At 44.6% G+C, this 19,267-nt stretch overlaps 1 protein-coding gene across 1 annotated transcript in view; it reads right to left on the reverse strand.

Annotated features, from left to right (window-relative positions):
- LOC119173811 (cadherin-like and PC-esterase domain-containing protein 1) overlaps nucleotides 1–19,267 on the reverse strand; it is a 139,657-nt gene that overhangs the window by 45,493 nt on the left and 74,897 nt on the right. The window contains exons 7-9 of the mRNA XM_075894525.1: nucleotides 18,988–19,177; nucleotides 15,574–15,754; nucleotides 795–970 (exon numbers count right to left, since the gene is read on the reverse strand). Of these exons, the coding sequence (XP_075750640.1) occupies nucleotides 795–970; nucleotides 15,574–15,754; nucleotides 18,988–19,177 (547 nt within the window). The remainder of the gene's footprint in view (nucleotides 1–794; nucleotides 971–15,573; nucleotides 15,755–18,987; nucleotides 19,178–19,267) is intronic.

The following is a 19,267-nucleotide window of genomic DNA, read 5'->3' on the forward strand; positions in this document are numbered from 1 at the left end:
GACAGTGTTTAAGCTAAGACTATTTCTTGCTGGCTCCAGCATTGACTGCGAGTCATGCTCACTCTTCAATCTACAGAAGCCTTCCCTATTTAAATGACCGCAGATGGAGCATCATGCCGCCTACTCAAAAGTATAAATGCAGCTGTGGTGTTAATATAGATAAAGTAAAAAAAACGTGCTGTGGAATCCATTCCCTATCGGAGACACTGCCTGTGCTTTCGATACCAAGGGGAGCAGATTACTCTTTTTTTTCTTCTGGGTACGACAGTTCCACTTACGAGTCAAGTAATGTGAAAAGAAAAGCACAGGAGGTGTAACCATTTTAACCACTTCGCGTTCCGTAACGGCTTGTCTAATTGAAGGAGGATACGTATTTTATCATGCGTATATGCACAATTCCCCAATTAGCTAAAGGAAACAGCGCAACGTGCAAGGAAATGTTGAGTTTTGTCACTTTGCTGGGGTATACTGTAAACTTAACAGATCGTGGTAACAGTTCTGTAGACCATCGAGTTATCCTCCGTGGCCGGATTCACCATCTTGTCTGCTCTTATTGGCTCATATAACCCCACTACCACCTTTCCGATTGGTTCAAAGTGGCGCCTTCTCAAAACTTGACAGTACGGTGGAATTTGACAATGTCTAGTAGTGAGGAGCCCTTCTCGTCGTGTCTTCGAAAGCAGGCATTAGGAAAAGAAAATATCAGTGCCCACGCTTACCGCGAGCCTAACACCATCAGCAAAACGAGAATACAACCACCAAAACCACTACCGAGAAAGAGCTGTGTTACGAACCTCGACCTACGAAGTCCCTGCGCGGCCGGGGTCGACTGTAGCACGGCCTCGGCTACGAGGAGCGTCCTCACCAGAACGTCAGAGAGGCTCTCCAGCGCCGTCTGCAGAGACTGGCGGCCGTAGTTGCGCTCCACGAAGCGCCAGAAGCGAGACAAGGGCTGCACCCGCATGCCGGGCTGCGTGGACAAAGAAAGAATAAAGAACGACGGGGATTAGCTTTACAGGCAAGTGGGCTCTGAAGCAAAAGACCTTGTACATTGCACACCTCATCACGCTAAATAAAAACCTGAACTTTTGTCAACTGACAACGCTTCATATATTAAAAGGGGGGATATCTTTAAAACGTTGGCAGTTCAGCGCTCTGTCTCGTCTCTTCTATACCCTCCTGTCGTTTGCGCTTTGTCATGTTATACCAACACGCCAAATCCTACCATCTCTTAAGGGTATCTTTAGCAAAAAAATGATGGCGCGATCATCGTGCATCGATTGGAGAGAAATGATCCTGGCACATATCAAAGTTCTAGTTCGGAATTGTGGAGCAAAGGGGTGAGAGGTAGCTCTGAGATTTGCCGTATGAGTAGGCTGCGCATGAACTTTTCCTACTTCTATAGATACTTATGCATAGAATAGTATCAGTATTTGTAGTTTACGAGCGGTCGACCCACGGTAAATGCGCATTCTGGGACATGAGTTGAAATGTGAATTGTGTAATGATCTGCGAAATCGTTGGGCCGATCAATTTAGGGCATCGTTTCGTAATCATACCCGTACCATGCGAGTTAAAATATACCGTACACTGATCTCGACCGGCGCCAAGTCTTCTCTTCCTCTCACGCAAACAAAAACACGCACACCGATCTTTATTTCGTACTCCGTTGTATTTCGTTTATATTGTCTTATTTTTTGTTATTATTGTCCGTTATCTTCACTCCAGTCCTTCGGAAACGACACAATGGCGGAGTCCATTTTCTTAACGTTTCAGAGTGCAAAATTTTGCACTCCCAGAGTTTCCCGATTCAGAAAAGCAATGTCAGAGAACATTAACGTAAACGCAAATTATCATCCGCACAAGGATGGAACAGAAAAGAGATCAAATACGACTGAGAAGATATAAAATGAGAAAGATATAATATAAAACTTTAAGTATAGCCGCGTAAGTACAGCGCCCCACAACTTTTCCTTTCGCAACCCGGCGCATAAACGAGATCCCTGGCTCCGGAGTTTCGAAGCCAGTGGTTCCGTTGTGTCCATTTATACATGGCCGTTACAGCGCGCCCCACGCATAATCCACGCCATGGCGAGGCATGAATAAGTTGTCGTCCGTCGTTGTCAGCGCACTTTCCGAGCCGCATATCTGCCTAGAAATACGAAACGCGTGCGTTTCTTCTATTTTCGAGCATCTGAGTCGAGTCTTCTAAGGCTTCTATAATACCACAAGCGCAGTGGGACGGGAGGTCCTTTCATGCGGAAGCGTATACGGCCAGCGAGCCGGCCCAGCCAGCCGGAGCGACGCCAAATCCCTCCTTCCGTATTTCCGACGGCCACGACTGCCTTAAGGGCGCAAAGGGTGTGGCAGCGGGTCGCTTTGCCCTGCCGATATTGTGCCGCTTCGCAGTTCTTCTCATGAAAGTCAAGTGTGGTCGTGAGGAAGCGATGAGGAATAGGGAAGGGTTGGCTGCCAAGCGAGAATTGCGTCCTTGAGGCGGCATGACACAAGGGAGAGAGAGAGAGAACGGTAAAGATGTCATTTAGGGAAAAAGGGTGCGAACGTTCTGGGGAAGAACTGAGCACAGCGGGTCGCCGCGGTCCGGGACGCCGGCGCCAATGGAAATGAGTTGTTCTCCCGGCGCACGATTTCTTTCCACGGAGTGGCGCTTTGCCCTCGCTACACATTGAGTTACCTTATATCTGAGTTGATGCATATGCAACCGCAGGTAGGAAAGTTGCGCACGACTTTCCATTGCGCCGCTCGCACTGCTATTTGGTTAGCGCCGTCAGGTGGTGCAAAATGACGTCGAATGTTCAATTTTGCTGCGGCAAAACTTACTTTACGCTCATTGTGCTGCTCCCACGCTGTATGCTTCCGTCGATTCTATCACCATTGTTTGTTTGTTTTTTCGAACAAAAGAGCCGCTTTGAATGATGCTCAACGACAAATGTTACTTTGCTAGTGATCACCAACGTTACTGTGAGCGTGATGGTCTTTTTTCGATGTTTCCTGATCAGCTAATTTAGGCGGCCAAAACTCATTCTCGGCCATGTATACAGCCACTGCATTTCGGCGAAGCAAGTAAAAGTCGTGAGCCGGGTGGAAATATTTGCTTCGTATTTTGTTGCAAGGCACCGCTCTGTAGGAAGCGAACTTTTCAGCTTTTAGATCGCAGCATACACATCAGAAAGCTGTGGTTGTGGGATAGGCCTCTGTTGTGATATTCTACGTGCACGCGACTCGATGAACTAAAGTATTTTTGGTCTAAGCGGGGTCATATGCAGCTTTACTGAATGAGTTGTGCGGATTTTGTTCAACTAGGTAACCTTAGAATCAGTTTAACCTTTCAGTCGTTTAATTATTGTTTAACAACTCCGCCACTTTTAGTTCATCCAACTTCGATTCACTTTATTTGTCATTTGGTCCACTTAATTCACACTTTTTTATTTATTTATTTATTTATTTATTATACCCTCAAGGCCATGGGCATTGAAGAGGGGAGTGGGAGCAACAAGATGTACAAAACACAGAAAAAACAGAGCATGTGTTTAAATAAAAAAAACATAGATTATCCTGATTATACAATATTAGCTAATGCTTGATGAAACAGGTGATTAACGCGTATGGAAACAACATCGGCGGGAAGGTGGTTCCACTCTCGGGATGTTTTTGGAATGAAAGACTCAGCAAAATATTTAGTGTTAGATGAAACAACTCCAACTTTATGATTATGGTCAATTGAGCGTATGCCAGTCACCATTCTATGCCCTGCATTGCCCTCGCATTAATGAAACGCTGTAAAATGATTGTAGTTCGCATTGATTTTGTTCGTGGACGTTATTCGCTAGAACACATAGCATTATACGAACTCGCTGCAAGAGTGAAATCTCGCTCAGTGCGTGCGAATAAGGCTGCAGCATGTCACCCGCGCCGGAACAACGTGCCGTATTTCTTTTCTGTGCGCGCGACAAGTAACTTCACTGCGCAGCCGTTCAGCATAATGGCGAACCTATGAGAAACTCTTCTCTCGTAGAGAGCGTTGATATATATTAACTGTAGCCATATAGTACAGTAAAGCCGGAAAAATTACGCGGCTAAACTTTGACGGGGTATTCGTCCGACCTCTCCAGCGCGTTTTCTTTCGCGGCCCTGGTGAATTAGCATTGGTCAGTTCCCGAATTTTAAAAAAGGCAGGCATGTTTCTTGGAAAACTTGAACGCAGAAATTTCGGTTGGTCTGTTTGTCTGCTTAGGTCTGTCTGTATGTCACACGATGTAACATCTGGCCAAAGTTTTAGGACTCGCTAAACGCCCAGGCGTCCTGAACTGGTGGCTGCGTTCATACTTGTAAACATTGCCGATCAAAAAAATATATTACGCATATCTGAGACACAACACCGATACGTATATATTAGGTGGTGTGGTCCTTTACTAATAAATACGTAGATGCGTAATTCTGAAGAACCTAGTTTCCTATTTAGCGCTGAAAATGCCATGCTATGCATAAAAAAAATCCCTCTGCCGACGATATGGTGATACCTCCTTCGGCCAGCGTCTACTTCGGTGCACCAGTAGTGCATACCCAGCCACTGACCCTTCCACGCAATAAAATACAGTCACGCCTCACAAACGGTTCCTCTTTGCCTACTACCTTGCTATAAAGCACCACACGTGACCAAAACATTGATGTGTCATGGAGGTAAGAACACATGGCATGCCAGCTGTGATAACGGGGTGAAATGAATTCTGTTCAATCAAACCTTCATTGCATTTATTGTGGGATAATGAAAATGGTGCGAAAAAAACGTCACGGGTTGTCGTGGATGAGACCGGAACATATGTAGTCCAAACGGCCGAAAAATATCATCTTTCGATTACATTTGCAGCGTAGCACATAGATACGAGGCCGTTTTATTACTAAGTATTATTTTTATTTGCAATAAAACGTTTCTTTTTTAACATTTTATCGTGTAATTTAATTGCCCCATTTAAGTTGTATATCTATTCCTGAAACCACGAAATTCTTAGCTGCTACCCCACAGTGGGTGTAAAGCTGTTATTAGGTCCACGAAAGCGACAGGTTAGTATTCATTTTCTATCCTATCGCTGTTTCACGTAATTGAGGTAAAACTTACACTCCCAGCTCTTCAAAATCAGGGTCTGGAACTATTACAATCAGTTCTTATTAGAATCTTTTCTTTTGGCGCCTCTACTTTGGGTTACAATCACAGGGATATTTTTAGGCATTGAGGAATTAATCAGTAAGTCTATAAGCATATCTTGCTAATGCCTCAAACGCTAAAATATTTCCTTCAAATAATTCCTAATTAAATTCATCATAATAGTTGATTCTAGTTTATGTGACTGATAAACTAAAGAAAATAGTGAAAAATTTAGTGACGACTGCATTGATACCTTGTATTGGATATGAGCCATGAGAGGAAGACAAGGAGTAGACAAACAAGAGATGAACGCCATAATAATCACACTGATGTAAAGAGGTGGCGCGGGACTATTCCATATCCTAGAGTAGTATCAGCAGTACGATTACTATTTCAGACTCCGTACCCCACCTCAAGTTCTCCGAACCACGAGCTCTGGACAACCTCTGCCTACTCCGTACCTCGTGGATACCTTTCCGAATTCTCCGTCTTTGGCTTGGCTGTCCTGATCATAAAAAGACAGATATTTTGTAGTCATGTTTACGCTTGCTTTGAACTAGTTGCAAAAAACTTGCGCATCTAATCTATTGAATTTTCATCGTGAAATTTTTTCGCTACTAACACCTACAGAAGATTCTGCGTTGTTAACTGCTGTGACGAATACTTGTTTTATTCCAAGCTGTAACTCCATCATCACCCCCCCCCCCCCACGTTACATGCCTTTCGGCAAAGCAATGCACTTATGAATAAACAGTGAAACTTATGAAACAGAATAAATTTATGAAAAAAAAGCGCAGAAATGTGTGTGTGTATGACTCCTGCAGGAGCCTTCATTGGCCTGAAGATTGTTCAATGGTACTATTATTATTATTATTCTTATTATTATCATTATTATTATTATTATTATTATTATTATTATTATTATTATTATTGTTGTTGTTGTTGTTGTTGTTGTTGTTGTTGTTGTTGTTGTTGTTGTTGTTGTTGTTGTTGTTGTTGTTGTTGTTGAACATTTTTGTAATTTTGCACTGGTGGTTCGATTTTCTGTGCGTAAGAAAGGAATCGACTGCACAACAAGAGGTGATCAAGCACACTTGACGGTACGCCTATATGCATTTCCGAATGCGTACTTCATGATATGATTGCCTAGTTGCAATTAAAAAAATATCTCGTCAGCACTCCGCATAAATCAGTTTGGCTGCGCATGGATGCGAGAAGGTAAAAGGGGGAATGGAAAGAAGAAACCTTAAATTAACGGTCGGTTTAGTGAGCCAGTGGTAGAACATTTGTTCCGTGTTCTTTAAATTGTTGTAACAACCTACGGTGTTTCATCCATCAGAGATGTCACTACGCGAGTGACTTTCTGTTCCGTGGTCGCTTCACGTTTCATCACTGCTGCGTCTCATATCACCCGATATAAGTATACTGCACTCGATTCATCGTCTAATAACCCAGCATTCGGGAACGGACGGTAAACTCCCGAAGCGCGGACCACAGCAGGGGCGCGACGCTCTGGGCTCCAGCACTCGACTTCCGGCCGTCAGCTTAACTGGCCACGAAAAGTCGTTTGCGAGCTATTAACGCCCGCGAACGAATATATTGATCACAAGATTGAACGTTGCTCGGACGGCGCGACGTGGGAAAGCGCTAGGCACACGCAGTGTGCGATGAGAATGGATGAGCAGCACACAAGTTTGAGAAGGAAGCTCGAAGTGAACGTTGAGGTTAAAAAGAAAAAAGAAAGAAAGAAAGAAAGAACGAGAAAAAGAAAGAAAGAGGGAGAAACAGAGGGGGGACAAATGCATCTCTCTAGAATAGAGAGCACTTCCTGATTTACGATGCACTTGCCAAGTCATGAATCAGAGAGCCCTTGCGAACTGAACACAAAATAATAATAATAAGTTGAGAGGTGACAGTAGATGGTGAGAAGGAAAGAAATTCTGAACTTACATCTTCAAATGAACTCTAGCGAGTGTATGTATGTGGCCTGTTCAGAAATGCGTTTACTCCGCTGTGCCTGAGCGCCGAACACTCGCTGCCTTAGAGTCTCTGCAACTTCTGCTTGCTTCGAAAAAGTTCTTCGGCGGTGTGCCCAGGAAGTGCAACTTTGCATACGCATGCAAAGCAAAGGGACATCGTCTCCCACAAAGAGACGTTCTGCTACTCCCCGTTCGGAGTTTTCCGACGGGACATCCTTCTGTATAAAACGTAGACCCGTCATTTGGTATTCTGATGATACCATAGGGTAACAGTGCCGCACGATTTCTCCACCGCCGTCTCATCCTCCAAACGCACTTTGTTTCGCCCCGGGTATACAGAACTTGGTACAGGTACTCCCGAACTTGTAACCACAAGGAAAAAGTTAGTATTAGCAGCTTTTACTAGCTTCCTTGGGCCATTACTAACTTTTTGCGACATTTTTACAACCAACCTTAGCAGGCGGTTAAAGGTTGCAAAGGTTACTACGTTTGGCACCCTCCTGTTACTAACCTTTCGTCATGCACACACTTAATGATCTTGTTGAACAAACCTTAAAGGTTATTATTACGAGCGTCTAACATCCTGTTTACTAGCATTCAAGCTCATTGACGGATGCATTCAATTTCATTGAGGCAATATATGTAAGCTTCGAACCCAGTCATAGGTCTTGTATACTAGGCCTTGTTGAGGCGGTGTTATGCAAAATAGATCTAATTGTTTTTCATAATATGCTTGATCGAAAGTCCTACACTGCCTTAACTCGTGCGCCTAATGAAATCGTACGCTGTATAAATAAAGACGCCTAACTTAAATTGTCTATCTTACAGCATATCCGCCCACCAGCACCCGCTGCGTTCTCCGTAGTAAGGGCTATAAATGGTCCTGGAACCACTTGGGGACTGTACGTGTCACGTGAACTTGTGTATGTATGCCGTTCCCATTTATGACATTATGTGCGTTGATGTATCAATTACTCCGTTATATGTCGAAATATGAATACTCACGAATGGGACCGTTGTTAAACGGGTGATTGGTGAGGTGAAATGATCGCGGCTAGTAAATTTTTTTTTAGTAACCGTTTCAACCTACGTTAGGAACCATTACGATCTGCCTTAATAACACTCGAGGCAGTAACAGTTACTAACCTCCCCATTACTAACTTCACTTACTAACCGGTTTGTAACATCATCGAGTTTCCTAAAATTGACTAGAGAGGACTCTGGCACTGCGATCGCTCAGCGATCATGGGAATGATAGGTAGTACACAGATTTCTCTAGTCTTCGTATTTACGGGCGAAACATCGAACTTGCTGCTTCGTTTATTTCTGGTTTCTATTTCGTTTTGAAAAAAAAAGAACAATCTTTTTTTTAAATTTTGTGACCTGATTCGAAATGGTGAGCCTGAAAGAATAAGGTGGTGCAGCGCAACCGCTGAACATTTGTGATTTTTGTTTCGTGATAAAACAGCTCCAAGCCACCCGAACACACACGGAGTCGGAAGCAGGCCAGAAGTACGAAGAATAGACAAATTTGTGTACTACCCATCATTCTCATGCTCGCTGAAGCCCCGTGCGTTGCAGCTACCATAGAGTTTCCGAATATACACTAGAGGGAACTCTGGCACTATTGTCTATGGGAGCTGCAACGCACGGCGCTTCAGTGAGCATGCGAATGATGGGTAGTACACACATTTGTCTAAACTTCGTACTTCTGGCCTGCTTTTGGCTCCATGTGTGTTCGTGTGGCTTGAAGCTGTTTTCTCACGAAACAAAAATCAGCAAATGTTCAGCAATTGCGCTTCACCGCCTTATTTTTTCCAAATTACTTTTCCGAATTGGGTCACGAAGTTCAAAAGGGTTCAATCTTTCTGTCAAAACAAAAACCGAAACACAGCAATAAACGAAGCCGCAAGTACGATTCGCCGCCCGCAAGTACGAAAACTAGGCAAATGTGTGTACTACCCATCATTCCCATCGTCTCTGAATGATCGCAGCGCCAGAGTGCCCTCTAGTTAATTTTGAGAAACTCTATGGCAGCTCCTATAGACGCGCCAGAATTTCCTCTAGTGTATATGAGGAAACTATATGAGTAACATATGTGACAAGTAGTTAGTAAACCAAACTTGGTACTACAACCTTTTTTAAGGAATGTATTTGATTTCAACGTTGGAAGGGCGCAACGGCTGAATTAAAAATTGCGCCACATTTATCATATTTCTGAACAGTACAACTTTTAATCCCTTCTTTAACACGTAATTCAGGGCCAGAAACAGCCCTAACCGCTTGGCGGAGCTGCGTTTTTGCCCGGCAGACGAGGCATCCAATACGGCCAGCTTTCTTTACCGACACGCACATTGAAGACTCACTTCTCCTAAAATATTTACTGCCCTTGCATAGGCTCTCTGAAGCTCCCATTGTTTCTCAATTGCCTCGCACGTCCAACACGTCTTTCGATCTTCATCCGACAATAACAGCATCGATTGGCGCGAACACACTCGCCCCAACTTCTGTCGGCTGAATTGCGTAGCGTACTTCTTTTTATTACTGTTACACTTCGCTTAAGAGCAGTCGCTTCATCTTTGCATAACGGATGGTCTTCTGAAAGTCGCATTGAGAAGGAACGTCCGCCCAATATCCGCATTCCCGTAGAAAACCGTAAGCCACGAAGGTGTCCAAGTCAGTTACCAAGACTTTCTTGTTCGAGAAGTGGAGGAAAAAAACGTATTGCGGCGTCTCAGCCTGGTGAGGTACGCAGCAGTGTTGTATATAGTCAGATGGTAAGAGATAAAAAAGAAGCAAGATGGCAGATCATAATAAATATGCTACAGGCAGATAACGGTGCACTGCAAGGCCACAGGAAAATGAGAAGCAAAACCCTCACTCCGCTTTCGTCCTCGTCGGCGAAGGAAATAGGATTGCGTTCTCTGGGCCTGTAGAATATCAAGTAAAAGCAAGAGAAGGAGTCCCTAGAGTGAAAGAAAGAAAAAAATTGCCACGAGGGGTGAGGAAGGCTAATTCGGGAGACAGGCTAGACCCACACACAAATACACGCTGCACGTCTGTGCTCGCGGTGCAGAAATGCCTTCGGCAAAAGTAGAAAGACACGTAATACAGAAACAGAAGAAACTGCATTAGGACAAGAACTTTAGGGAAGCCGTCGAAAGAACGAGATGCAACGGGGATACTCGAAAGAGTGAGAACGATACGCACGCGTGCAAAGCACAAACTTTACTCGCGGGAACAAGGAGACGCCTTACGCGAGGAAGAATAAGCGCAACAATAAGTGCCCTAAAAGACAGCAAGCAAGCAGGACCAATTGCTCGAACTTATTTGCGCTGTCAAATCGGCAAATCGCGTTGAGGCCGAATGCGCGCCCCTATCCGGTGTTTCCTCTCTCTTCGCAGGTCCAGGAGCCCAGCCAACGTAGGCGTTACAAGGAAAGGAGGGTGTGCTGGGCGTCATGCTTTCACTCGCCTTTGTCGCACGCTCCGAGCAACGTTTTTTTTTTTTTCGCTCCTTGACCTACACGCTTTGCTCTTGCTTCTATCCCAGCCCATTTTCTTCCCGAAATGGTGCTCCTCGGTGCTTCTGTTTGGCTGCGTCGCATCCTCGCGATTCTGCATCGCCTCTTCCGTCCTCCAACCCCTTTGTTTTCTCGCAAGCCAAATCATCGTCGCCTCGCATGCCTCTGCGTTTATAAACCGTCTGAACTCAACTTTCCACTTCTACCCAGAAAACATTTCCCATGCCACGCAGCGAAGACTATGCGGCTCGCGTCAGTGAGTCAGCAACAATGATCAAATGATTACGCAGTTGTGACAGAGATGAACTGGCCAGCCTGTTACCCCTGCACTGTTACTCCTGCAGACAAGCTTCTATTCCCTGGGCGTTGCATGGCGAATTATTACAAGTGGACAGGGAGGGTAGACTGCAGCTTCGATTTTCTCTGTTATAGGTAGAACGTGCGAACCATAGCTTTCCGTACACTGCACGGAACTGGTCACACAGAGTGCAGGTTTTCTATACTCTTTCTCTTGAAAAACGTTTCCTTTCTCAGTTTTTTAGGAACACGTCGCAGAAATCTTTACGCATTCGCTTAAGTCGCTTGTCACAAATTTTTCACAAATTTTAACAGAAAGAATTCGGAGGAAAAACACAAACACGTTTTCGTAAGAAATTTGTTAATGTGTGTACGTACAAAATGGCGACGCTCGGTGACATAGGAGCGCCTTTACGGTACTGGGCGTCATTGTACATCTCCCACCCCTGGCACACACGCAGCGCAAAGTAAAAAAAAAAGAGAGATATCCACCGAAAGGCACGAAACGTGGACAGAGTGAAAGAACGTGTACGGAGAAAATGTTTGGTTGAAGTTTTTCTGATGCGCTTCGTTGTTTAGAGCGCTTGGCACCCCTGCACTTTAAAAGGCGTGACACGCATGGTCATTGCAGTTGGCGTCAGAGCGTCCTGCTTGCCATGGTTGTGGGTTTATTACCGTTAAAGCGGATGTTTTTAACTCTTTTTTTCGTCTCACTGTAAAGTCACAAAGTTCGCACATTGATTTTGTGAAATGGGCAAAATTAAGAAAAAAACAAAAGATAATCGTATTTTATAAACGGCCACCCATGAAAGAAAAGAAAATCATATTAAATTTCACAAAACTCCCGCGAAACGGAATGCGGAAGAGAGGTTTCATTGGTCGCCTTCGTGACAGGCGTACATGTAACGTCCACTTCACGATGTTGACTCGTTATTTTATTTTCGCGTCTGAAACTCGGGTAAATAAAATTATCGTCTGCCTACTTCTGTTTTCCAACATCTCAAGCCTCGGTTATTGTTATGTTTGTTAGCATTTATCCTTACTTCAGCGTATATTGTTAGCGACCTTTTATTTTAAGCTTCTTTCCCGGTTTCGGCACTGGGATTGCTCGTGCAATCTTTGGTCATCTCTTGATGATCAAGCCGGTTGCTATCTGTCTTTAAACCAATTACTAGCTCAAAACCATTGTCGTCTACACATGAGCAAGTACATAATGAAAAAATTGGCACATTCCACGTACAATGGAAATCAATTATGTGCGAAGCACGAATGAAAAATGTTGATATGCGACTTTAAAATCAGCACACCGTTGCGTGGTGGAGGTAAATGATGCTGTACATGACTTCCATGTCATGATTATCATGTTTGATGTGTCGTTTACCTTCGTCATCTATTCACGTCACGTGATACCAAGTTTAGTGTATGTGGAGCTATAGCGAAACGGCCGCGAGAAGGCAATGAGCATGGTATGTTGTCATGTTTTACATGACACGCGTGTCAGGATTATAAAGTTTGCACCAGTCATATATTTTGTCATTCATTGACGTCACGTAACACCAAATTTTATATATGTGGAGCTAGCGACACGGCCGCGTGCGCATCATCAGTGTGGCATGTAGTCATGTTGTTACATGACACGCATGTGGTGATTATCATGTTTGGATGTGTCATTTACCTATGTCGTCCGTTCGCGTCACGTAATACCGAGTTTGGTACATGGGAAGCTAGCGAAACGGCCGCCAGCGCATCACGAGCGTAGCATGTAGTCATGTTGTCACATAATACGCATCTCATGTTTATGATGTTTGCACCCATTATCATACCTTCGTCATTCATTCACGTCCCGTAATACCGAATTTGCTATAAGTGAAGCTAGAGAAATCGCCGCTGGCGCGTCATGAGCGTGGTTTGTAGTCATGTTGTTACATGACACGCATCTCATGATTATCATGTTTGCACCGGTCACATACCTTCGTCATCCATTCACGTACCGTTACACCAAATTTGGTATAAGTGAAGCTAGCCAAATGACCGCGAGCGCACCATGAGCGTGGCATGTAGCCATGTTGTTACATGACACGCATGTCATGATTTTCATGTTAGGGTTTCTTTGCTTATGTTCGCCATGCAATCATGCCACACCATACCAGTTTCGCAACATGTCATGTGAACGAAACCACCGCAAGATCTGCAGGACCTTGAAATGTAAATCATGACATTTGTAACATACATTTCATGATTTTCATGTTATGACTAGTCAAATATGTTTTCCATACAGTCATGTTATGCCATACCAGGTTTGGTATTGATACCATTATCGGAACTGTCAGGATAGCTGAAAGTTGTAGGCTGCTAGACAGATGGATACGCTCAATGTCGCCAAAGTTCGCTAAGAAATGATTCCCATTAAAAATTGGTCCCGTATCTGCATGTGTGTTTAGAAAAAGTGGTAAACAGTTTACAGTACTCGGTACTCTACTATGGGAGAGAATAAAGCCGCCCCGTGGGCCTCTCGTCACTTCCATCTGCCCTACACTACAAATCTCGTCGAAAGACTTGCGTCTTGAGAGAGTGGAGAAAACGTTTATTTGATGTTATCCGCAAAAAAAAAAATGGTGAATGGGATACTGGAGGCGCTGTGGTCGAGTGCTTCGAGAGTGCAGTGGAAGCGAACGAGCGCATCAAGTCACGTCACACCTGAGACATGAGCGCTATCTGACAGTTATCTTGGAAAACGAAGCGCGCGCGCTCTGCGCGCCCATATCGGAGGTGATAAGGTGTAGAACCTAAGGCGACGGGTAGGTGCCACCACCGTATCGTTTTAGCAAAGCGTTGAAAACACTTGCCTTCTCGTGCAAGCGTTGCCTGCTCAGCGCTACGTGATAAACGCTACGGTCCTTATAATTATTTATTTATGCTTTTTCTAGTAAGAGACACACATACAGAATATTGACGTGTTGTTATGGTGCCTCAGATATGCGCAATAATTGCTTTTTAATTGAAGATCGCACAAATATAAACACTGAACCTTGAGCAATATTGGTGGGCGCTGTGGATATGGTCAGCCGTTTGGAGTATTGTTTGGCCACTCAGGTGCCGTTTAGGGTGCCGTTAAGGGCAGACAAACGTACAGACAGACAGACAGACCAACATCTTTGCGTCTAAAAACTGTACTACATGGACACTTACAAAAGAACACGCGTCATTTTTGGTCAAGTTCAATGTTGAGACTGCCCCACTCGACCAAATTGTTTTCCTGAGGAGAAAGCAGCCCACACTCTCCTGTCTGGATACGCACTCCAGGGTGATTCTGGCTCTCGTTTGTGTTTCAGCCTTCGTGCTCAGCATTCATGTTTGCAGCCTCGAATTCTAGGTGAGACCACCTTTGATTGCATGCTCATTGTTTTGCTTGGCTAGTGGTGTTATCTCGGTTTGTTGCACCGCGTCGCCGTGTCATATACACGCAGCTGCCCGGCTTGATTCCACTGTTATCTATGGAATCACAGCTTCCCAATGTAGACACCTTACCAACCATCCCTCAGCGATTTCCAGTGACCGTCATTTCTTCCGAGCGTGTGAGACCACATTATTGATTTTCGGTAATGTATTGCTTCGTGGTTGGGACACTGACAAAAAGAGAAGCAGTCAGCTTGTTCAAGCTTAACTTGTTATTTGGCGAACCACTGCCTAAGTAATAAAGTTACAAGATGAGAGCCATTCGCACTGAAAACTGATGGCGCCGTGATCAGTTGTCAGCCGTCGAGAATAAAATCCACGGGAATGTGCGTAGGAATTTATACGCTTGTCAATTCAGCGATTGTCTTCTTTGGTTTCTTCTTACTTTGTCCCCGCCTTTGAGCGCAGAGAGTTTTCACAAAGAGTTTGTACATGCGACTTCGAACATTCTAGCCTTATCGGTGGCTCATACGCTCGAATAAATTCAGTTGTCCGCGTTTGCGTGCTCAGTCTAAACAGCCTAAATAGTATTCGCAAACAATATGGCGTGGTGCGCGCAAGGCATTACCTTCACGTGCAGCCAGCCGGTAACACAAAATGAAAAAAGAGCGCGTGTGGCAGTCGATATATCATACTATGAATCTCAGTTTTTTGTGATAGGTAAGAGCCCCTCGATGGAATTTAAATAAAGTGGCAACTTTTTTTTTTCTTCCTTTTTTTTCGGTAGAAGACATGTGGGTACTTTTGAAACTTTCGGAAATGAACATAATCTTTGACGGCCAGGTAATGCAGGCATGACGAAATGAGACAGACAGAAAGAAAGAGAGAGAACGATAAAAAACACCTAAAGCTATGCTCGAAGAAACGCACCAAGACCGTGAAGGGTCGCTTAGAACTGTCCAAGTGAAGCCGACAATTGTTACCACATTCGCGCACACGACCACAGCCTCGCAAGCAACTTACAGTATCCAAGTACACCAGTAGTTGACTTAGCTATGCTTTCTTCGTTCTTTGCTCACGCACAAGTTGTTACAATGTATTTTTGTTTTTCTTTGTTTCTCGCTTACTCCTAACCATCTCAACTATGGATAAATTTTTAGGCTGAAACAAAAGCAACAAGTTCGACTTTTCCACACTTGTAAGTTGCAACTCACCTTCGCCGAGCCAGGACCCGTCCGGTAGCTCCTCAGCCGCACCATGCCCTCGGTGTGCACGTAGGCACGCAGAGGAGACAGCGACGTGATGAGCACGAACACGCGCAGGCTCACCGGCTGCCCGTGCACCAGCAACGGGGCCGAGAGGGCTTGCTGCACCACAGCACGCCTTGTCGACGCTCTGCGCACATACAGAGGGCAGACAGTGTACTCACCAGTGTACGACTACTGAAACAAAGACTGAAGGACAAATCCACATCCTCATTAGTTAAGACGTAATTTTGGCGTGCTAAGCGCAAGAAAGCAGACAAAGGGAGAACGTGCAAGAAGTACAATATGATTATAAGGCACATCATGAAAGAGAGCTCCATAAATTTTGACATTTGGTGTTCTTTAACGTGCACTGAATCGTACAGTACCGGCACCTTTAGCGTTTCGCTTCCCTAGAGAGGCGACCGCGGCAGCCAGCATCGAACCCACGGCATTCAGCTGAGCTGCCGAGCACCGTAGCCACTGTACCACCGGGGTGGACACGCGACATCATAACTGAGAGTGAGTGAGTGAGTGAGTTAGTTAGTTAGTTAGTTAGTTAGCTAGTTAGTTAGTTAGTTGGTTAGTTAGTCAGTTAGTTATTTAGTTAGTTAGTTAGTTAGTTAGTTAGTTTGTTAGTTAGTTAGTTAGTTAGTTAGTTAGTTAGTTAGTTAGTTAGTTAGTTAGTTAGTGATAATGGTATTCGAACAAAGCGGGCTCATTAGGTGTATGGTTGTAAATCCGTACTTATTAGCTTTCAATAGGCAACCTAAATAACAAACATACAGAGAAAAGTAGGGTACAAGCATTAAATGCCTCATCGCATTGGATGGCTGTATGGAAGAACTTTAGTTTGAGTCCTGAGAAACGCGACTAGCGCGGAATGGGCTTCTCCCACGTTGGGACGAGTAGGCTCAGTCTTCCCGCCGCATCGTGGGCTATCTGAACGGCTCTTAATGCTACAAGTTTCATGCCTGAATACAGAGAGCAAAAAAAATGGATAACATAGCTTAATCACTTGACGGTATTCACACATGTGCAAGACCGAGTTATTGTCGTATAATTCGAGAAAGAACCTCTGGTGGAGCGCAACTAGTGATTTTTGAAACGTCCCAAAAGCAAACCGGCGTTGCGAGGGATGCTGAGATTCCGAAATAGTTTCAAAGTCCCGGTGTGTCTTTCACGTCTATCCAATAGATGGCACACATATGTCGCTGCCTTTTGGACCTCATCTAAAGGCGACCGCCGTGGCCGGCCACCGAAAGAGGTATTTTCCCGAGGCTCCAAACATGTGTCTAGTGTTCTGGTTTAAGAGGACTGAGCGTGTGCGTGCCAATGATTGATGATTGATTGATATATGAGGTTTAACATCCCAAAAGCACCATATCATTATGAGAGACGCCGTAGTGGAGGGCTCCGGAAATTTCCACCACCTGGCGTTTTTTAACGTGCACCCAAATCTGAGCACACGGGCCTACAACATTTCCGCCTCCATCGGAAATGCAGCCGCCGCAGCCGGGATTGGATCCCGCGACCTGCGGGTCAGCAGCCGAGTACCTTAGCCACTAGACCACCACGGCGGGGCATACGCGTGCCAATGAAGCGAGTCATTTTTGACACGTGCTCAGCGAGGAAGATAGAAAAAGAAGGCTAAAAAATATATTAAAACGTAATAATCTAAAAAAGAGCATTTCATGAATAAGCGAACCAAACGCAGCTTTGGTACTCTTTTTTTTTTTTTACGCGCAGAGTTTGATGATCCTGACTTGGCCTCTCGCGGACCTCTTGTCATTTTATATGCCTGGTGGCTTTTTACTTTGCTTCAGTGAATCGGAGCCCACAGAGACACTTGCGTAATGGGACGTGCGAAATACTGCTCCACGCTAACACCTTTTCGCTCGTAGCTAGAGCCCAGGGCGTGTACGTATACAAGGTGTCCATGGCAATGTTGAGAGTTCTTCAGGGAGGTCGGTGTTACGGGAGAAGATCATGCCACTATGGGTCGAAGTAAATCAACTGATAATAAAAAAGCAACGAAGAGTACGTCGTTATCCTTCAGCCTTGACTGAAACGACAAGCTGTAAACAACGACTATATTATCATGAACCCTGTTTTACTTTAAGAAAAAGAAGTTGTTTGACTTTTTTTAGCTTGGACCTGACACGTAAATGACTCCCTTTAAAGAGACACATGAACTATTTTCGCATATTATAATCTCTTCAGAAAGTCGAGGGCCTCGTGCTTTTTCAAAAGAGAGTTAACGCGGCCCCTTAAAGAGATTAACATACGTGACAAGTAGGGACTCAGAATAGTCGAGGAACTCTTTATCTCTCTCTCCCTCTTTCTTTTGTTTTACCTCGTACAAGAAGCTTCAAAATGGTGGCGCCTAAAAATCTCCCTAAGCCTTACAGAAAAAAATTCCTTGAAACACAGGTTGTGGCAATGCTGATGTATATAGTAGTCACTGTTGATATGAAGCGATTTTAAGAAAACCAATTTAGTAGCATTCATTTTCGAACTCTCGATCGGTGAAAGTAAATGTTTGCATTACATGAAAACAAAGCTAAAATTTTGGGATATTTTCACGCGAACGTGTTCCATGGAGATTTCAGAATTGGTCTAGCATATTGATTTTGTTATAAATTAGAATAGTACTGTTAGCTGGCGAGGTTCTGCGATAACACTGAAAACAGCGGTTCATATAGCATCAGACAGAACAACGCTGAACTGCTAATTTTGGTAGCTGGGGCCAATGCATGTCTCGAGTAAGGCTGTCCGTTTTTTTTTTTGTGCTGTTATGCGAGACATGAAGGTATCACGAACCTGAAAAAGAAAAAAAAGTACTGCACACGACCCTCCCCATGCCTCAATGCTTAGTATTGTTTGTACTGAACCGACCGTAAATAGCTGATTTTGTTCACAAAATGCTTACAATATTTTCAATGTTAAATTGTTTAGCTCACCGGCTGTCACTGCAACAGAGTACAAAAACGTCAAAGCCCTTCAACTGGCGCGAATACGTAAGCCCGCAGGTGTCGCTGCACGTTCTGCGGCAGCTGATTCACACCGTTTTCGGGGACACAATGATTGTTGTGAAGTGCCACCGCCGAGCCCCACAATGCTTGTGAAAGATACCATGGGCGATGCGAGACGAAGGCGAGGGGACAGTGGTGAGAGGACGATAGGATCTTGTGGTGAGGGGTAATAAATGGTTGTTATAAGCCTCCATTGTCAGCGAACTTGATCTAACAGAACCTACTCCTTTACTGTCTAGCTTTAAAAATGGCACAGAACCTTCTTTTCACATCTCTAGTGAACTGTGCTTGTGAGCACGTGTATGTTCTACAAACTGCTGTTAGTGGTTCTAGTGGTGCAAAAACTCACTGCTGGATGCGAGCTCTACCCAGCGGAGTGAAGATGTCCAGTGCCTCGGGCGCACTCTCCTTGGCTCCGGGGGCGAGCGGTGTGAGCATCCAGTGCGCCGAGTAGCCAAGTGCATCGGCCACATTGACGAACTGCTGGTACTGAGTGGGCAGCACGAAGCACAGGGGCACCAAAGAAGCCTTCATCACGCCTGCACAGCAAACACACAGAATATTGTACACGTACAGGGTGATTTAGAAACGAGGGGTCGTCGGTCTCTACTATTAAATTGAAATTTTTG

The sequence above is a fragment of the Rhipicephalus microplus genome, chromosome 5 (assembly GCF_043290135.1).
Source record: "Rhipicephalus microplus isolate Deutch F79 chromosome 5, USDA_Rmic, whole genome shotgun sequence".
Lineage (NCBI taxonomy): Eukaryota > Metazoa > Arthropoda > Arachnida > Ixodida > Ixodidae > Rhipicephalus > Rhipicephalus microplus.